This window comes from Pituophis catenifer, unplaced genomic scaffold (assembly GCF_029215685.1).
Source record: "Pituophis catenifer annectens isolate HBS135680 unplaced genomic scaffold, rPitCat1.0.hap2 SCAF_1, whole genome shotgun sequence".
In the NCBI taxonomy this organism is placed as follows: Eukaryota; Metazoa; Chordata; class Lepidosauria; order Squamata; family Colubridae; genus Pituophis; species Pituophis catenifer.
In genome coordinates this window covers 21,781,426-21,800,862 of record NW_027256881.1, presented here as the reverse complement: position 1 = coordinate 21,800,862, position 19,437 = coordinate 21,781,426, and the positions used below count along the sequence as shown (strand labels likewise).

The 19,437-nt window shown below is 44.1% G+C and overlaps 2 protein-coding genes across 3 annotated transcripts; one reads left to right on the top strand and one right to left on the bottom strand.

The window, feature by feature from the left end:
• The first annotated feature begins 573 nt into the window (after positions 1-573).
• LOC139308559 (E3 ubiquitin-protein ligase RNF19A-like) lies at positions 574-10,200 on the top strand. Of its 2 annotated transcripts, none has more exons than XM_070932155.1 (8): positions 574-1,468; positions 5,149-5,357; positions 5,524-5,671; positions 6,734-6,896; positions 7,052-7,166; positions 7,327-7,464; positions 8,550-8,733; positions 9,126-10,200. In XM_070932155.1, exons 1-8 carry the CDS (start codon positions 1,008-1,010, stop codon positions 9,286-9,288), a joined length of 1,581 nt encoding a protein of 526 aa, XP_070788256.1. In that variant the 5' UTR covers positions 574-1,007; the 3' UTR covers positions 9,289-10,200. The 2 variants fall into 2 exon arrangements, with proteins under 2 accessions (XP_070788256.1, XP_070788255.1); XM_070932154.1 differs by having other exon boundaries at positions 7,312-7,464.
• A 771-nt stretch (positions 10,201-10,971) lies between these two features.
• On the bottom strand, positions 10,972-19,008 carry PPM1G (protein phosphatase, Mg2+/Mn2+ dependent 1G). The gene is made up of 10 exons (XM_070932153.1): positions 18,806-19,008; positions 18,393-18,462; positions 17,212-17,297; positions 16,653-16,788; positions 15,646-16,094; positions 15,336-15,452; positions 14,943-15,177; positions 13,543-13,672; positions 13,218-13,320; positions 10,972-11,718 (listed from the first exon to the last, which is right to left on the bottom strand). Exons 1-10 carry the CDS (start codon positions 18,923-18,925, stop codon positions 11,524-11,526), a joined length of 1,641 nt encoding a protein of 546 aa, XP_070788254.1. The 5' UTR covers positions 18,926-19,008; the 3' UTR covers positions 10,972-11,523.
• Positions 19,009-19,437: the final 429 nt, after the last annotated feature.

The window sequence follows — 19,437 nt, the reverse complement described above, 5'->3', positions numbered from 1 at the left end:
AATCTATTACTCCTTCTTCCCCTTCTTTTCCTTTTCCTTCCCCCCCCCCCTTTTCCCCTATAGAGAACTATACATTTTAATTATCTTATAGCATTCGTTTTTTGGGCAGCTGCAGCACACTGCTCAGTCATGCTTAAGGGGCGATCTATTAGGACACCTAGATCCCTCTCGCCCATTGCTCCTGTTGAGCCAGGTACCACTTATTCGATACCTGCACAATTGGTTTTTTCTTGTCTAATGGGTAGGACGTTACTTTTCTCACCCCCTGGGATTGCATTTCATTGGATGGAGTGGGGGGTGGCACTGTTCAAGCCCCGTCTCAAGGTCTTTCTGAATCTTGAGTCTCTGTGCGACTTTGATGTGCTTTTTTTCTGGTGTGACGATTCGGTGTTTTTCCGCACACAGTGGCCGGAGAGAAAAAGTCTGAAGAACGAGCAGGAATCCTTTTTTGTTTCGCTCCGTCTTCCTGGAGAGGACTACACTTCCCAGGCTGCCGAGCGGGGGTGGGTGGCGGGGAGGCGAGTGCGCTAAAGCGAGAGCCAAGAGGTGGCGACACCGCGGGGCAGAAGCGAATCAGGCGCAGAGCCCGCCTTTCGCTGGCCGTTCCAAGGACAAACTGGCCGAGGGGCTAGCTAGGTATCCTTGGGGTAACCTCGCCGGCTCCGCAATAGCCCCGCGAATAGCCCCCTTGGTTCCCGCGAGCCGTAATTTTTTTGGGGGGTGTTTGGGTCCAAGCCCAGGAAAAGCGGGCTTGCCTTGGACCCTTTTGCGCCCTTGCTGGCTTCTCTCCTGCCCTCCTGGAAGGGAATTTAGAGGCGTCGCGGAGCAGGAGGCAGCCGATGATGGCCAAGCGCAGCTGAAAAGAAGGGAGACCGCGGCCGATCGGAGACTCTGCACCTGGGGATGGAGGAGGAGGCCCTTCGGCCGCCACTTCTCCGGCTTTTCTGCGGGTTGAGCACTGCGATGGGCTGAACGCCTCCGCCCGACTCCGAGCATCTTCCGCCCGGATGAAGCGACCCAGGGTGGGCCCTTCCTCTCTCGGCGTCATGAGCCTCTTTGGACGGAAACCCCAAACGATGTCGGAGCCGCTGGGGGAGCCGGAGGGGCCCCCCTTAGACCGCGCCGAGGAGACCCGGGTGGCCTTAATGCTTCCAGAGGAGGAGAAGGAACAGGAGGGCCTGGTAGAGTGCCCGCTCTGCCTTCTGGCCCAGCCCGCGGCGGCCTTCCCCGCGCTCTCCTCCTGTGCCCACCTGTCTTGCCTCGCTTGTTTGCAGCAGTATTTGCGCATCGAGATCAGCGAGAGCCGCGTCCAGCTGGCCTGTCCGCACTGCCCGGCTCTCTTACAACCGGCCGAGATCCACCAGCTGCTGCCTGAGGCCGGCCTGCGCGACAAATACGAAGAGTACCTGCTGAGACGCCTGTTAGTCGCGGACCCTGGCACCCGCTGGTGCCCGGCCCCTGATTGCAGGTGGGGTGCAGGCTGGTTCAGAGGCCTTGTGGCGGGGCAGGAGGGGAAACCTTGAACAGGTGCAGAAATCTGACCTACTAGACTAGAGAAATGCTTCAGACTGAACTGGGTTAAGGGACCCTGGTGCTCTCTCTTTTAAGTGCTTTCAGAGGCTGCGTTCAAAAAGCATGCCCAAACTTCTTACCAAATTGATCCGTTTCCTGGGCTAAAAAGCATGAACTGGCATCTTACATCAGGCTAAGTCACCCAAAACAAACATAAAAACCGAAACTACTTAACCACATTTTAAATTGATCCAAGTTAGCGGGTTGTGTGAATGTACATGTTCCTGGTGTGTTGGCTTACAATATTTGGTTCTGTTTATTGTCAACTTTATATGAGCAACCCCCTGGTAAGTCCACCCACAGTGCTTAAATATGTTGAGTGCATAACAGCCAGAGAAGGAGAAGAGGTTTTGTATTAAATTGAAATTGAGCCTGAAGGAAAGAGTAAACGGTTTGCTGGAGAAAAGACGCAGTGGAGTTACCGGTAATATATGGCAAGATGGTTGAGATTGGGCAGCCATTGTTGACCTTCGTGTATCCCTTTTCTCAGTTAGTTCATTTATTCAGTTTCTGCACCAACTTTCCCTTTCCAGCTGCAGACAAATCTGGGTCTATTTGGCATCCTGGATGGTGGTGGGACTGATGCAGAGATGCAGAGCTCATTGAGAGAGGGCATCATTTGAACCTGCAGATGATTTCAATTTCAAAACATTGGTGTTAGAGCACGGTGACTTGACTTCTTGACTTGGAAGACATTTTAATAAATTGGCCTGTTAGTGTGAGACTGGATTGGAGGTCCAGTTTTAAATAAAGTAATTTCACCTACATGGTAGATTTAAGTGAAAACTTCAATGGGAACCTGAAGTTGAGGATTCCAAATAAACGAGAGTACCCAGAGAGACCCTATACCTGCTTATTCCATAGTTGCCACTCGTACTTTAGCCAGCAAATTTGTTTTCCTGAGATCAGATTTTTTTTCATTCTCCCCTGCCATTCTCCTGGCTTCACTCTTCTCCTTCAGATCTTACCAGGTTGTGTTCCTTCTTTATGAAGACACAATTGCAAGTGCACATACTGCGCTGTCAGGCACTGATTGCATTTGATTTGATGCAGATAGCTGATTAGGCATTTAACTGAACTGTTCTGTTGCCTCTCTGAAACAGTGTTTTAAAGATAAAAAAAAACCCCTTCTTTGCAACCTTGCTTATTTAGGTATTGGGGAGAACAAGTCATAAGGCTTTCTTGATAGATCTGCTTTGTCAGCCCCTACTCTAAGGTGATAGGATAGAAAACCTTGATTAAAAACTGGGAATGCTGAAGCTAAGTGAACCACTACAGAGGCAAATCCCATTAATGCCAAAAAAAGTATTTACAGACCATGCTCACTCTTGATTCCCATCCATGTAACATTCATCTGTCTCTCAACTGATAAAGAGATATGGTGCTATGAAGAATGGAAATGTTACATAGAGGTGGTGGCAGGACTGTGGCTGCTATAATAAAACTCTTAATTCTAAAAGAAGTTTTAAGTTGTAGGAAGTGGATTGAATGGGAAAGTGAATTGCGCTAGCTCCTAATAGGCTTCCAGGTGCAACTCAAAATGCTGGTTGTTACTTATAAATCATTTTGTAGTAGTGGCCAGGATAATTGAAGGACCACTTTTTCCAGTTTTTTTTTTTATTTGATTTATATGCCCCCCTTCTCTGAAGACTCAGGGCGGCTTACAATGCGTTAAGCATTAGCCTTCATACTTTTGTATATTTATACGAAGTCAGCTTATTGCTACCACAATCTGGGTCCTCATTTTACCTACCTTAGAAAGGATGGAAGGCTAAGTCAACCTTGAGCCTGGTGAGATTTGAACTTGCAGTAATTGCAGGCAGCTGATGTTAATAACAGTGCTTTAGTCTGCTGTGCTACCAGGGCTCCTGTTACTCTTGTTACTACTCTATAGGTGGTCCTTGCATAACTACCACTCATTCAGCAACTCTTTGAACTTATAATGGTACTGCCCTCGTCCCAATCTGATGCTCATACTTAGCTTATAATGGTATGTTGCAAGGGTGCCTATGAAACAATCAGAGAAGACAGAGTGGCTTAACAGTCAGAGGAAGGAAGGATGACATTTAGGAAGGACATATCCTAGTTGAGCCGATGGCTAAAAATGGTGCCGGGAAATTTGTACCTTTAGACTTACAAGATTCTGTTAATATAGCAGTATAATAAAATAGAATTAGCTCATCTGGTCATATTTCCTGTCTGGTTTACCTGGGAGGGCTGACATAGCAGTAGAGGGATAGCAGCGCAATCACAAGATTCAAGCACTTGGTGACCAGTCTGTAATTAACCATCGTAGCGTCCCACAACTTTATGATTCGAGGCATTCCCTGCCAGTTTCCCACTAGCAAAGTCAGGCATGTGAGGTCCTCCCTTAACATCCTTTATGGTCCTTGCTTACCAATGGCAACAAGGATTGCCAGAACTGTTGCTAAGTGTTGTGGTCATATGACATCACATTTTATGACTCCCAATTAGCAACAGAAATTCTGGTCCTAATTATTCTTGTTAACTAGCTATATTAAGATCTGGCAGGAGGAACATGTTACAGCACTCCTGAATTAAAAAATGCCATCTTGTGAGACCCGGGAAATAACACCTTTTCAATCACGGTATTTGCCTTCTGGAACATAATTACCAAGAGATCCGATTGGCCTCAACCTGCTGGCCTTTCGGAAAGTGTTTAAGACCCTGGCTGTTTGCCCTGGCATTGGAGGTCAGGAAGTTAGCAAAACTCAGGTGGTTTGTTATTACTTTGAGATTTTTATTTTCAGCTGCCATTTCCTATTTGTTTAGGTTTGTACTGTTTTAGTTTTAATCCTTAAACTCACAAGAGTCGCTTGGACAAGAAAGGCAGCCTTATAAATTAATAAAATAAATAATATAAATAATAAAAGGCCAAATGTCAAAGCTTAAAGAATCAGTATGGTATATTGGTTAATGTATTGAACTGGCACTAAGGAAACCCTGATTCTAGTTCATCTTTAGCCTGGGAAACTTACTAAGTAAATTTGGACCAGTTTCTTTTTCAGCCCAACCTAACTCACAAGATGGTTGTTATGGGGAAAATTGGAGGAGCACACTGTATGTTGCTTTCAGCTGCTGAAAGGTTAGATGTAAATATAAATAAAATGTATAAGAAGGACTAGGGGAGACATGATAGCAGTGTTCCAATATATCAGAGGCTGCCACAAAGAAGAGGGAGTCAAGCTATTCGCCAAAGCACTTGAGGGTAGGACATGAAGCTATGGGTGGAAACTAATCAAGGAGAGAAGCAACCTAGAACTAAGGAGAAATTTCCTGACAATTAGAACAATTAATCAGTGGAACAACTTGCTTCCTGGAGTTGTGAATGCTCCAACACTGGAAGTTTTTAAGAATATGTTGGATAACCATTTGTCTGAAGTGGTGTAGGGTTTCCTGCCTAAGCAGGGGGTTGGACTAGAAGACCTCCAAGGTCTCTTTCAACTGTTATTCTATTCTATTCTAAAAATAAAGCTTGAATTAGGAGAATGAATTCTGTGAGTGCTATTGAGTTCTTGAGTTGATGTTCCTGCTTTTTTTCCCTTCTTCCTCCAGTTACGCTGTAATTGCATATGGCTGTGCTGAATGCCCCCGGCTTGTTTGTGGTCGTCAGGATTGCAAGACAGAATTTTGCTATCATTGCCGGCAGCCCTGGCACCCCAATTCCTCCTGTGAGCAGGCCTGGCGGGAGTGGAAGCAGCAGAGCCCTTTGGGAGCTATGGAACTCTCCACGCAATTGATCTGGAAAGAGGAAGCAGCCCACAGTGAGTTGGGGCAATGGTACCTCTTTGCCTTCTCTCAGCACTGGGTTTCTTCCTTGCCTGCATCTTTTCTGTCAGGACCCTCCTATCTCTGCCCCTAAGTACATCTGTTGGGGACTGATCAGCTGCATTAGCTTAAGCCCCGTTTTCTTCTTTCTGCTTTCCATAGAACCTGACACCATCAAGGTCTGTCCCCGCTGTGGTGCCTTCATCATGAAGATCAACGATGGGAGCTGTAACCGTATGAACTGCACTGTCTGTGGCTGCCTTTTCTGCTGGCTCTGCATGCAAGAAATCACGGATGTGCATTTTCTCAGGTGTTGCAAGGAAATGGGAGTGGGCCTGGCCACTCCAGGCTTTTATTCTTATCCATCAGGACTTTCAGGGAATGGAGCTGCAGATCAAAGGCTTGGTAGAAATGGAAATAAACTGAGAGCTCAAAGAAGCACTTTGAATAGTATGGATTAGATGATGAAATTGCAATCTCATATCTATTTATGGAGGAGTAAGCCTCACTAAATTAAATTGTATACATATATAGGCATGGATAAGATGAGCCATTGAAGGCAAAGAATGTTTTATGATTGACTTAGAATCCAGGGCACCATTTATTTATACAGACATACCATTTTAAAAATAAAAATATTATAAACATAGAGTAAGAGGTTAATTTACCTCTAACTGTTGTAAAAGAAAATTGGAAGTCATTTCTTTATACTTATTATCTCCTGCACTTTTGGCTTAGTTCTTATTTCCCTTCTTTTTTCTTATCTTTTTCTTCTAAATGCCTTAGTTTTTAATCTTTCATCTTACAATTTTAATAAAATTAATATAAAGTTATGTTTATAAATATGCCATACATTAAACTTACCTATCACTATTGTACCATAGAAAGTCGCATAGTGACATAGACATTTACAACAAAGTTGAGTATATCAAAAACAGTCAAGTGGATAACAACTTTAATAGAATTCTGAGAACAAATAAATAAAAAACTACTGGCAGTAGGTTAAGAATATTTTATGAACTAAGAATTTCAGAAAGCCTTGAACTTCTGAAATAATAGCTTTATACTTCTCTCTAGATGAGTGAGATCCACATCTTGTACATACTGAATGCAAAGAGATTGGGTTACATCAAGTCCAGTGGAAGTTAGGGAGCAACAGTAGATGATTTCACGAGTGTGTGTTTAATTCTGGGAAAGGGACTTTGGTTTTCAGAAGTTCCAATCCAACTTCCTGATTTTTGACGCTGCAAAAACCGCTTTGGAAATGCATTGTAGCAAGCCCTGTGTTAACTAACAGGAAAACTTAAGGGTATATGCAGTTTGTACTTTTGAATGTTCCCGTTTTCATAACGGATTCCTGTTTTCTCCTCAGTCCTTCTGGTTGCACCTTTTGGGGAAAGAAGCCCTGGTCTCGAACCCGGAAGCTCCTATGGCAGCTGGGCATGGTGTTAGGTGCCCCAATGGTGATCTCAATTGTTGCTGGCATTGCAGTGCCGGTCATCACCCTGGGCATACCCATTTACACAGGGAAGAAGGTAAGGAGACTTGCATGGAGGCCATGCCATTTCATAATCACAGAGGCCCCTAAAATGTGCACAGGATGTTCTCGTTGGCTCATGGGAAATGCAGCTCGGGCCAAATTAAAAAGTAGTTTTTTTCTGGGAATCTCTTATTCTTTCTTTTCCTCCAGGTATTGAGCCATGGGCGGAAGAGCAAACTGTCAGGCTGCCAGCAGTGTCTTTCTGTTGCCAGCAGCATTCTCCTCTCAATCTTTGTGTCCCCTGTCATCACAGCTGTCACTGTTGGTAAGAGCCACAAGGAGACCGAGATGGGAGGGTGCGTGTGGATCCACAAGGGGTTTTTTTGCTTTTGTACTGAAAGGGAAATCTGCCCTTCGTGAATTGCATGGCTGCATGAACAGTCCTTGAACAGATGTGGTTCTTATAACAGGCTCTTTGCCTGCAGGGGTGGGCGTGCCCCTGATGCTCACCTACGTGTATGGGGTCGTGGTACTCTCTCTGTGCCGGAATCGCTGGGCATGTGGAAGCTCCCGAAAGAAAGCTGGGGAGCTCAGCACAATGGAACTGGAGAACCTCGCCAAATGTACGTGAGTTGTTGTGAGTTGTGCTGAAGTCAGAGAGGCAAAGTAGTTCAGTCCAGAGGAGGGATGCATCGCAAGTGGCTCTCATTTAATATATTCTTGCTTTGCCCTTTAAGCCTCCTTCCATAAAATAACTTATTCTAATTTTGCCATTAGAAAGTTGATGTCTCGCTTTGAAGTGTGAGAGAAGAGTCTACAATGGCAGATAAAGCAGTCCATTGTTTCTGAACCCGCATGGCTTGGGATTACATCTAGGTTCCAATAGTATTATATTGGAACAATATCTTAAGTTTTGCAGCCATTCTGGTAATGGAATATCTTGTTTGGTTTTGTTTATGGAAGAACGCTTCCTATCTGGACTTCCGGTGGTCTGTTCCTATAAAATTTAGTTATCAATGAATGAAAGCCACCCAGCTCTCAATTCTTTGACATTATTTGCCTATGTTTTTTTATATAGCTGGTGTTATTCGGTACTTTCAGAAATGTCATAGTGTTATCATTCCCACTGAGTTCCATCCCTTGCCCGTTTCCAGTCTTGACAGCTCTAATGGCTTTGTGTGAAAATCAGTTTAACTGATCCATTTGATTACACAGCAAGGATTCTTAAAATGCCATTTTTTCTAATTGTCCCAGAAAACTCAGAAGTGATTCTCTTTTTAATTATTTCAAATAATCAAGGAATATCTCAGGAATTCCCCTAACTTTTGCATTTCTCCCTTTGTATAATAGCTACAGATACAAGTATCTCATACTCGTATTCTCTCCAATTGCTAAAAGATATGAGTAGTAACAAAATGGGAAATACCACAACAGAGCAGCTTTCTAAAACTGACATTTAATATTCAGAATTTATGAGCTTTTTAAAAACTGTGTGACAATAAACCCTTTTGTTCCTCGTTTTTGTTCTAGTACCATTTGAAAATTTTGCTCAATCTCTGCACTTGCAGACAGTTTTATTCTATTAAGTTTTATGGGATCAACATTTCCATTAAGGAAACCCTGCAGAGGCTACCTAGATATGTGAAGATATTTCTTGATGCCAAGAAAGGGGATGCTGCCATGTTTACCCTTTCTTTCTTCATACCAGTGAACGAACTGCTGGCTGTGCTGCCTACCCCCATGGTGCCTGAGAAGGGGGCTTCTGCTTCCATCCCCCATTCAAGTAACAGCCAATATGAAGAGCCATGCCAAAAAGATCGGAAAAGCGAATCTGCCAGCACTGTAGCCTTGGCAGGCAGCATGCTGAGTGAAGCTCAAGAAACTTCTCACAGGTCAGTCTAGTGGACTTGGAGGGGTTGGAGGGCACCCCAAACAAAGTTATTCCCTATAAGTAATCTCTGGATGGAACGGAAGAGTGGGGAAGGAAGACCTATCGAACAAGCAGTGTTGGCTGAGCTCTGCTTTATTGGGCTGTTGCACGTCCAGTTTGGGAGAGGCTTCATCTCACTGCTACCTCCAGTTTGTCAGTCATGGCAGACATCCTCATTTTTGTTTTCAGTTCAGAAACAATACAATAGCGCAGAGGGAAGAAACACAAAAACATATACTCTTCTTCTTCCCAGTTTGTCTTATAGTGCAATATTGTGAATGATAACTCTCTACCCTGTTTTTCTGACCCATATTCCACCCGGTTCACAAGTAGCACTGTTCTTCTCCTGTGCAGGGATGGCATGAATATGGTGGAAGTGGAAGTGGAGATTGAAACTCAGCCACAGGCTGCTGGTGAGCACAGTCTCTGTAGTGCTGCATCAGGCCACAGCTTTTCAGCAGATTCGCTCGCCTATACAAGTGATGGCTGCAGTTTGGCAGGAGTGATGACAGAGTAAAGCAACTTAACACACAGAAGCAACCATGGACAGAAGATCCAAGCTCTCCTAGCTTGAAAGTCAAGTCTGTCTACAGCCCATGCAAGAGTCATCACTGCTCACTTCTGTTACCCAAACACTTGGCATCTTTTAGCCCCCATTCTGCCTTCCACTTGATTAAGACCTTTGGTGCTTCAAGATAATAAATAACAGCTATCAGAGGAGTCTAATGGATCCTCCCTTTTTAATATCTAGGGATGGAACTCCATGCGTTATCTACTTAGGCAGTGGGAAGAAGTTAGATGGGGCTAAACTGCTGAACAACCACTGAGAGAACACGTGTGAGGCCAGATTCACATTAAAGGAGGCTTGGGAAACCTCTCATCTTCCAGATGTTGAATTACAACTTCAAGCATCACTCATAATTGGCCATATGGATTAGATCTCCTGAATCATAGATTTCCTACCTCTGATTAAATGATTTTAAGTAACCACTTTGAGCAGAGTACTTGTGGAGGTGAAAGCACTGATCTAAATAGGCCAGAGTTTCAGTTGTGATAAGATAGCTACATATGTTAATCTTCTGGATGAAGATCGAGATTTGGGGAAACTGGAAAACCTTCAAGTGAAAGCCTAATGCCAATTTCAGAGAATCAAAGAAAGGGCGTATGGGTAGGAGGAAAAAGGATGCACATGCAGCCAACCTAGAATTTATGAGAGATTCTGGACTACATTGTGGATTACTTTATAACAAGTCCCACAGGAGACTTGCTATTAAAGCCATTATTATAAAATAAGCTCCTATGAAATTCGTGAAACCTTAAAACATGCTAGTTTTATCTGAGTGATCGCTTGAGGAATTCCTCAGAAATCTACTGGAACAGCAGCACTTAAAGTAGCAAGTAATTAAAGATTATTAAATGTTCACCTCAATATTGAAACCAAAGGACCTTCAATGTCTGGTAGTATTATAATCCTATATTCCATAGGAATGAGGCAAAAAAGGTTGAAAATCAACTTTGGGTTAGCCTTATACAAATCTATGGTGTAGGAACAATAGATGCAACAAAATGGGAAAAGACAATTATAAAAAAAGCATCTTGGAAAAAAGGGCAAACCTGCTGGAAGAGCTATTCCAGTGACATCCGCAATTTTGGCTCATTTGCGGGAGGCTAAAATAATGGTGCCCAACTTGTTTTCATGTTTGGGGAGTTTTAAGGGTGGTAATGGAAGCCAAAGGTTTGTCTCTCAAAGGCTTCCAATTCCCACTTTTTTTTCAAGTTCAAATTGAAATTTATGACTGTAAAATAAGAGTGCTATATTTCATGGCTACAGGATTGCACTCAAGTCTTAATAAAAACCATGCGGCTAAATTTAGGTTCCCCTATATTCAGAGAAAAGAATCCTACTTTTCTACAAAAAAACCCAAAAACTGAATTGGGGGCATCGGTCTTTTCCTGGGGAAATCATAAAGGTTTAGATAAAAGTTTCCACGGACAAGACAAGGTGTGGTTGGTCCTAGTTTGCTTGGGCAGAATAAGACCTTGCAAGTCATAGGCATGGAACTCACAGTGGGAAAGGATTTGGAATTGGGAAGAAACTGGAATGAGCAAGAAAAGGGAAGAGACAACAGAATCAATGAATTACTTAATAGTTCAGTTCATCTTACTTCCCTCACAATTTTACAAAAGTACACAGTCACTGATAAAGAGTTTTAGTTTTTAGTTTGAAAAAAATCTCAGTTGAAAATGAATGACACAGAGTTGGGGCTTGGTAGCCATGGGGTGTGGGGTATGGCAATCAGTCCCACAAATTTAAAAAAAAAAAAGTGGAGGCCTTAAATAGAACTGCAGCTCTGAAATCTCCACATTGTAAAACTGCTTCCTGCCAACAGAAAAATCACAGGCACGGAAATGGCAACAACCATACAGAGACGCTGCAGTGGTCTCTCCGTGTGTGTGTGTGTGTGTGTGTGTGTGTGTGTGTGTGTGTGTGTGTGTGTGTGACAGAGTGTTTGAGCAGGTAGACTGCCTTCTGGGCTTTGGTCAGATTATGACCCTCCCTGCCATTCACTCTTTGGAATGGTTTCAAAGACCAATGGGACCCACCCTGAATCCTTTTCCCCCTCCAAATAATAAAGACAAAATGGGCCTCCCTAAGGATAAAAAAAGCCTAAAACAGGCATCAAAAGTTCAGCTTTGTTTAGAAAACAAGAGTCCAGCGAGAGCATGGGCAATTCCCTACCCAACTTGGCTGCTAGTCCTGTCGGGCCTTCTTGCTACAACCCTCTTCTGTGGGACTAGTTGTTGTGCTATCCTCCATTTTCCGTTTGCTGCTCTCAGCAGGGGAGCCTTGATTGATGTGTGGTTTAAAAGAGATGATGATACAAGTCATGTTGTCACAGCCTGTTCCATCACCAGATGTGTCAGGAGCCAAACAACGATCTAGGAGCTGTTTAGACAAAAACCAGAGAATGAACTCAGCATGAAATTCAGCTTCCGACATACACTCATTAAACCCGAAGAACAGAGAAATATCAGACGTGATGTCCTGGTGTCTGGAGGCCGATCTGGATGGGGAGAAACCGGCTCAAGCTCAACCCATCCAAGACCCAGTGGCTGTGGCTCCCGGCGTCCCAATATAGTCAGTGGGTGCCATCTCTGACTATTGGGGGCGAGTTGCTGGCCCCCACGGAGAGGGCTCGCAACTTGGGTGTCCTCCTGGATGCACGGCTGTCTTTAGAAGAACATGTGACAGCTGTGGCCAAGGGGGCTTTCTATCAGGTTCACCTGATTCGCCAGTTGCGTCCCTTTCTGGATTGGGACTCCTTGCACACGGTCACTCATGCTCTCGTCACTTCCCGCCTGGACTACTGTAACGCTCTCTACATGGGGCTCCCCTTGAAGAGCGCCCGGAGGCTCCAACTGGTTCCAGAATGTGGCCGTGCGGGTGATTATGGGAGCGTCATGGCGCTCCCATGTAACACCTCTCCTGCGTGAGCTGCACTGGCTCCCAGTGGTCCTCTGGGTGCGATTCAAGGTGTTGGTGACTACCTTTAGAGCGCTCCATGGCTTAGGACCTGGATACTTAAGAGACCGCCTTCTGCCACCGAGCGCCTCCCATCGGCCAGTACGCTCCCACAGAGAGGGGCTCCTCCAAGTGCCGTCGGCCAAACAATGTCAGCTGGCTGCCCCCAGGGGGAGAGCTTTCTCTGTGGGAGTACCTGCCCTCTGGAACGAGCTCCCTCTGGAGATACGGACGATTCTGGATCTACATACTTTCCGTCGGGCCCTCAAAACTTTTTTATTTCATCAAGCCGGGCTGGCCTATCTCTCTAATGGTGTAATTTTAAATTTGAATTTTAAATGGGGGATTTTAACTGTTGGGCCAAATTGCTTAATATATTTTTAAATTTTGTATTCTATGTTTTTTATCTACGGCTGTTCACTGCCCTGAGTCCTTCGGGAGAAGGGCGGTATATAAATTTAAATATAAATTTAAATATTATTATTAATAGTCTGATGGTTTCAGATACCTGCCAGTAATCTGAAAATAGACGTGCAGGAAGGAATCTTTGTGTAAACCAAACAAGATTTGCTAGAAGTGGACTACAAACCTAATGATTACCCTGTAACGTTTTTCAGTTCCTGAAGATAATTTGTTATCAAGACAAGTGACTGCTCCCCAGGCTAAATCAATTGGGACCCAGTCAGTAAACAGTGCATGCCTGGTGCATTCCAAGATCTAGTCCTTAGGTACTTTCAATGAGAAACTGTTTGGAGCCCCAAAGAGATCGTTTCTCCTGGCAATCTTACTATATCAAATAGAACTCTCATCTTGTAGCCTAAAAAAAATCTGCTAAACCTGAGAGTTGAATTTTTTTCCCCATATACTATAGAAATATTCCTATACTTAATTTCAACTGTCATGTCTCCCAGTCTCCAACTCACTTCTTCTACTATAGATGAAAGAGATCGCAACTCTCCATCTTCACCCTTCTGTGTGATCTTGGATTGAACAAAATCCACAACCTCTTGGCTGCTCATGACATTCCTGGATTAGGAGCAAAAGAGAGAGATCATGAAAAATAAATGGAAGATTAGCTTACAATTACATCGACCTGCCCTCAGTTTTGCAATTATAGTCCCTTCCAGGTCTTGACTTGGTACAAGTTATCAGCACTCTCTACCTCCCAAGTATATTGAAAGAAATTAAGCTTCAGCTGAGTACCATAGCAAGGATTCTTGTCTACCCCAAAGCTCAATTTCCACCTACCAGATGCCATCACAGGCAATGACCATAAAATCATGGTCATCGTTGATTGTCAGCACCTTGATATCTGGCAGCGCTGAGATCATCTGTTCTTCTGGGGGCAAATTCTTGTTACGTTTATAGAAATGATCTCCTAAAATACAAAAATGATCAAGAGATTTATTTGAGGATTTACTGTCCTAGAGAAAAGTGCAGCAACAAGGAGAAAGCTAGGCTATGCTCAGTAACTGAAAAAAATACCCCCCCCCCCCCCCGGTAAGTAACAGAACATTCAAGACATTTCTCAAACAGAAATACAAAAAACTGATACTTTTTTGTTTTTTTAGTTAACTTCTGGTTTGTATGAAGCTAGCTACACATGCCATTTCTTCCAAATCAAGCAGCTGGGATTCACTTCCATGATGGATCAAGTCAAACCGGCTTAATAACAAATATTCATTGAGGAGATTCTAGAATTTGAGCTTCATGCTCCCATAGACAAACAAAAAAGTAAAGTAAATCCTCCTGAAAATAACTCCCCCAAATGTGGGTGGGCTGGCTAAAAGACCCATTTAATCTAGTCCCCAAACTTCATGGCTTGGTGGCCTGGCGGGGGAAGTGGTCCATGCAAGTGTTGGACCGGTGCTTGTGTGCTAGCCCACTGTTCACATGTGTTGAGTTACATGCGCGTGTCGGTCTGCTGCTCATGTAAGATGAGCTGCATGAGTGCATGCACTGACCAGCTGCTCACGTGTCCCACGTCCAAATCAGCCATGGCCCGGTAATAGGCTGTGGCCTGGGGGTTGGAGACCCCTGATCTAGAATACCGTATCTACAACATTTAAGCCACTTTTAGGATTAATTAAAGGATTCACTATTGGCAACAAATTCTTGCTTCACTCTACATTCCACATTCACACATTATGCTATATTTTTTTGGCCAAGTCACAGTTGGCATCAACCATATGTACCATGTTTAAAGCCTATTCTTGTGAATGGGCATGTTCACAATTAAGCCAGCTTTAAAGTTCAGCATGGATCTAAGTTTCTAATTGTTGCTGGAACATTCAATAGGAAAAGTTGTCAGTCCTTTGCTTTTAGAGTTTTCAAAAGCTGGTTTTTGACAACTGTTGAAAATGAATCCCATTAGTCCAAAGTTTGATTTGCAAACAAGAAGCATTATAATCTATATTTCGATTGTTCTATTTTCTTTATACTATGACATAATTCCTTTTCCTTTGTACTTAAGGCACTTCAATAGCTCCAGGTCAGAAGAAATAGCTTCCTTTTTCAGAGAAAAGGAGGCTGCAGACTGAAAGATTGCATGTGTGATGTTTTCGTCATTTGAAGGCTGAGATTTGATGTTCATTGTCACTAGTGGCTGTTGCCATATAACTCTAGCACATGCATACCTGTTTACTCACCAATTGCTCTGGAGAGATTGAGGCCACCATTTACCCGACCATCCATGGTTACTTTTCCACCAGCATTCTTTATTCTGGCCGATTCCACCTCATCTTCGGGTTTATGATCATAGGACATATCCACAGCCTTTCCACCTTCAGACACCACACACCGGGAATCTCCAGCATTGGCTACTATTAGCTGCTTGCCTCTGATAAGTGCTACTACCGCCGTTGTGCCGCTGTCTGAGCCAGGCTGGAGAGTAAGAGAATTGTGAGGAGAGCCCATGCTGAAGCACAAGACTTACTGAAAGAGTGGGCCTCAAACCAGGGTAAGAGCAAAAGAAGCTCAGCAAATCTCAGTAAGGACCACTGTGCCCCTATTCCTTTCCCACTTTCTTCACAAACACTGACCTTTTCTTTGCCCTCCATTCCTGGGAGCATCATGTCTTCATCATCTTCCTCTTCTGCTTCTTCAGTATCATATTCTTCTTCTTCACTGCTGTAGCTATCCTCATCCTCACTGCATTCCTAATCAAAATGTAATACATCCACCCGTAACAGAAATAAAATGGACCCCATGGCTCTAGCTGCTGTCCTGCATGAAGGACCTGGGTACCTTCCTCTTAGCCTTCATCTGTAAAGAAGACTAAGTTCTGCTTTTTCAGCTCAGCTATGGAAGGACAAAATGCCCCTCCCCCCATTGCCCAAATGATGATGGTACCTCACTATCGTCGTCTTCCTCCTCTTCTGCATCCTCTGATTCATCCTCACTGTCCTCAAAGAACATTGACTTGATCACTTGCTGGCTCTTGCTTGCAGACGAGCAGGATGGCTCCATCTCACCACTGGCAGGAGATGCTCCCTCAGCTGTCTTTTTTTGGCAAGTAGCAGCATCCCCTCCACCAGCCACATCTGGACCATGGGAGGTACTGATGGTCTCAGAGCACAATTTGCCATTTTTCTCCTCTTCTTCACCCTCTTTATGACGCCTTGAGGGCTCCTCCGCATCTACTTCACCATTCAAACTTGGCTCCCGGGCATCCTCCTGGGTTACATCTTTGCCTGGTGGGCCCAGCTTGCCCTTGACACAGTTTTGCCCATATCGAGTCAGAAGCTCCTCAATGGTCATTGCAGCCTCCTCATGCAGCAAGGCAGTCTCCTCATTGTCCACTGCATGGGAGTATTGGGGGAGAAAGTGCAGCCAGTCTCAATGTCACATCCAGTTACCTACCTTTTTAAAATCATAGCTCAGGAAAGTCATTTATTATGACTAAAGGAACAGAGTTTTACACATGACATCAATCTACCTACTAAAATACAGATGGAATCATTTTTCTCACTACAAATTGCCGGTCCTAAGGTCACATGTCACTATAACTGGGCCCAACACTAGTTTTCCTAATCATATAAACTTTTTACCAAGCTGCAGCTGTTTGGGGCGTGTAAGTGCAAACATGATGCTGGATTACAATTCCCTTTACCCTAATCACCAGCAATGCTGGCTTAGAACTGTTAGTTCTCCACCTCTGGTTTTGTCTAGGCTCTTTCTTAAAGTTGGCATAGTCAATTATGTCAAATTTAACACAACGTAGGAAATGTGATCTCAGACATCCTTCCACTTTAGGCATTTAATCTCAGTTATATACAAAGTTGACGTAAGAGCTCCCCTTCTGGTACTTGGCTTTTGCCTCTGATCTGCACTGGACTGCAAGTTGCTGCTTCACTCACCATCATCTTCATCTGCCACTTTCATCTCTTTCTCATCACCCTCATCTCGAGACCTCCCTGACATCAGTGCTAATTCCTTAATCACTTCTTCCATTGTCAACTTGGCATCAATGGCCAAAAAAGCATCTTCAAGTGCCTAATAAGAAAAAATAAAGGAGGATTTCTTTGTGACCACCATTAATATTAGAAACTATTTAAATAGCAACTTATTCAAGATGTATGATACAGTTCTTAATAGCCCCAATAAACAGGTTAATACTACACCGCATCACAATTGATACCAGTGGACAAAAAGATTTCTGTCACTTTCTCTTTTGTTGTTGCACAAAAAATAGCCAATTTCTAACCAGAATTGGCCTCATATTTATGCTAAACTCTAGTTTTTAAGAAGCAATTTAGGTTTTTTACAACATAGTCAAAGAAAATATCTTAAAAGGATCAAGATGCCAAAGATTGGGGAAAGATGGAATGGAATCATAAAATGAAATCCTTCACAGAATTAGCTGTACTTCTTTGGTGTGCTCTTCTATAGTTTCGGAAGATAGCCTTTCTATCTTACCTTTTGTAATTTGCCTTCTTTATATGCTTTCTGATCCTTGATGATCTCTGGCAGGTATTTGGCACAATACAAGGCTACCTCTTCTCCTACAGCAAAGAGGCCAACAGTTAGAAACTGACAGTCTCTTGTTTCATCTCACAAGTAACCTCATGTTTGTTTCAGAGAAAATATGTATTAGCATTCCCAAGCTGAACAAATTGGGTAGCACCGAAATAACTCAAAGACCCATTTATTAGGCACACAGGAGTTAGAATTGAGTTAGGACTCCAGCATTGACAAATCCATCATTTACAAAATCCAGAGAGGTTAATCAGGCTTACCATCAAAACTCCCTACAAAGGCAATGTTGTAATAATACAGGTAGTCCTCGACTTAGAACAGTTTGTTCAAGTTACGGCACTGAAAAAAGTGACTTATGACCATTTTTCAGTTACCACCTTTCCGGTATTCCCATGATCACGTGATCAAAATTCAGATGCTTGGCAATTGGTTCGTATTTATGACCGTTGTTGTGCCCCAAGAACATATGATCCCCTTGGTGGCGCAGCAGACTAAAGTGCTGTTAAGTAGCACCAGCTGCCTGCAATTACTGCAAGTTCAAATCTCACCAGGCTCAAGGTTGACTTAGCCTTCCATCCTTTTGAGGTAGGTAAAATGAGGACCCAGATTGTGGGGGCAATAAGATGACTTTGTATAAAAAAGAACACTGCTTGGGGGGGGGCAAAAGCCCTACTAAGCAGGTATATACAAAAGTATGAAGGCTATTGCTTAACGCATTGTAAGCCGCCCTGAGTCTCCGGAGAAGGGCGGTATATAAATCGAACCAATAAATAAATAAATAAATTTTGTGACCTTCTGACAAGCAATGTCAATGGGGAAGCCAGATTCCCTTAACAATCGGGTTACTAACTTATCAACTGCAGTGATTCCCTTAACAACTGAGGCAGAATGGGGCAAAATTCGCTTAACAAATGTCTCACTTAACAACAGAAATTTTTGAGTCTAATCGTGGTGGTAAGTTAAGGACTAGCTGTAAACTGGTCACCCTAGTCAGTTTCAATTAGAAACATAAGAATGCATTGTGGGTATGTAAAAGATCCACAAGACAGCCTTCTCAAAAGGCCCGGTCCCAACAGATGTCCTTAAACGAGTGGACACTTTTGTTATTGGGTAACCCTTACCTCCGTGACCATCGTATACAGAGAACATTGCAGTCTCACTGTCTAAATCGGGAATGCAGTTGTGAGCATCCTGAAAAAGAGAAGGACGGGTGAAGGGGGAAACAGCGACTACAGCGGACCAAGCTCTGGAAACTCCCAGCAGTTTCAGGCCAAGAAAGCAGGCAGATAGAACGAGCGCAGCGGTCCTCCGCAGCCTGCCGGTGCCACTGGGGCACCGAACTATCAACAGCTCCGTCAGTGTAAGGGACTCCATGACGGGGGGGGGGGAATCCCTAGCCGTTAGCCCTGAGAATAATCAGAGCGCTTTTCCCATTGAAAGCCGCCATAAGAAACGAGGCTGCGGCCTCCCGTAGGGCAGAATCGCCCAGCAAGACACCGTTCTCCCGCCCTCAGTCCCTCCGTCCCGCCCTCACCTCCATGGAGACCCGCCAGCCCTGCATGGCGCTGTAGCCGAAGTGAAGCGGGCGCGGCCCAATGCCGACACCATCCCCGGAGCTCTTAGCCGTGCTGGGCTGCGACAGGTAGGCACCCATGGCAAGGCAGGCGCGGGCCCCGCCGAGCCGAAGAAGGAAGAGCGGCAAAAGACTGAAAGCGAACGACAGAGGGAAGGCGATTTGGGGACCGGAAACAGACACCATAGAGTCCCCGCCGAGGAACCACGGGAACCGGATGTGAGGCCGATGAATGATAGGAAGGAAAAAAAAAAAAAAGGAAGACGTTTCCGAGCAGAGCGGTGGCTAGAGAGGGCGAGGGAAATAGAAGGACAGAAGGGAATGAATGAGAGAGTGGGAGGGGAGGAAACCGGACGGGATATTGCAAAATCATAGACTATTGAGGAAGAAAGGGCTTACCACTGGTTGCCCAGCAACTAAGGGGGGGGAGGGGGAAGGTCTGGAAGGTATTTTATTTCCATTTACTGAAGTGATACTCTTTGCAAGAACTGCATTTCCTACGCGAGTCCACGGTACTGAATATTCTGCGGAGATTCTCAGTCATTCAGGTCATGGTTGTCCCAAAGGTGCTTTTTTCAAAATAGTACTGAATA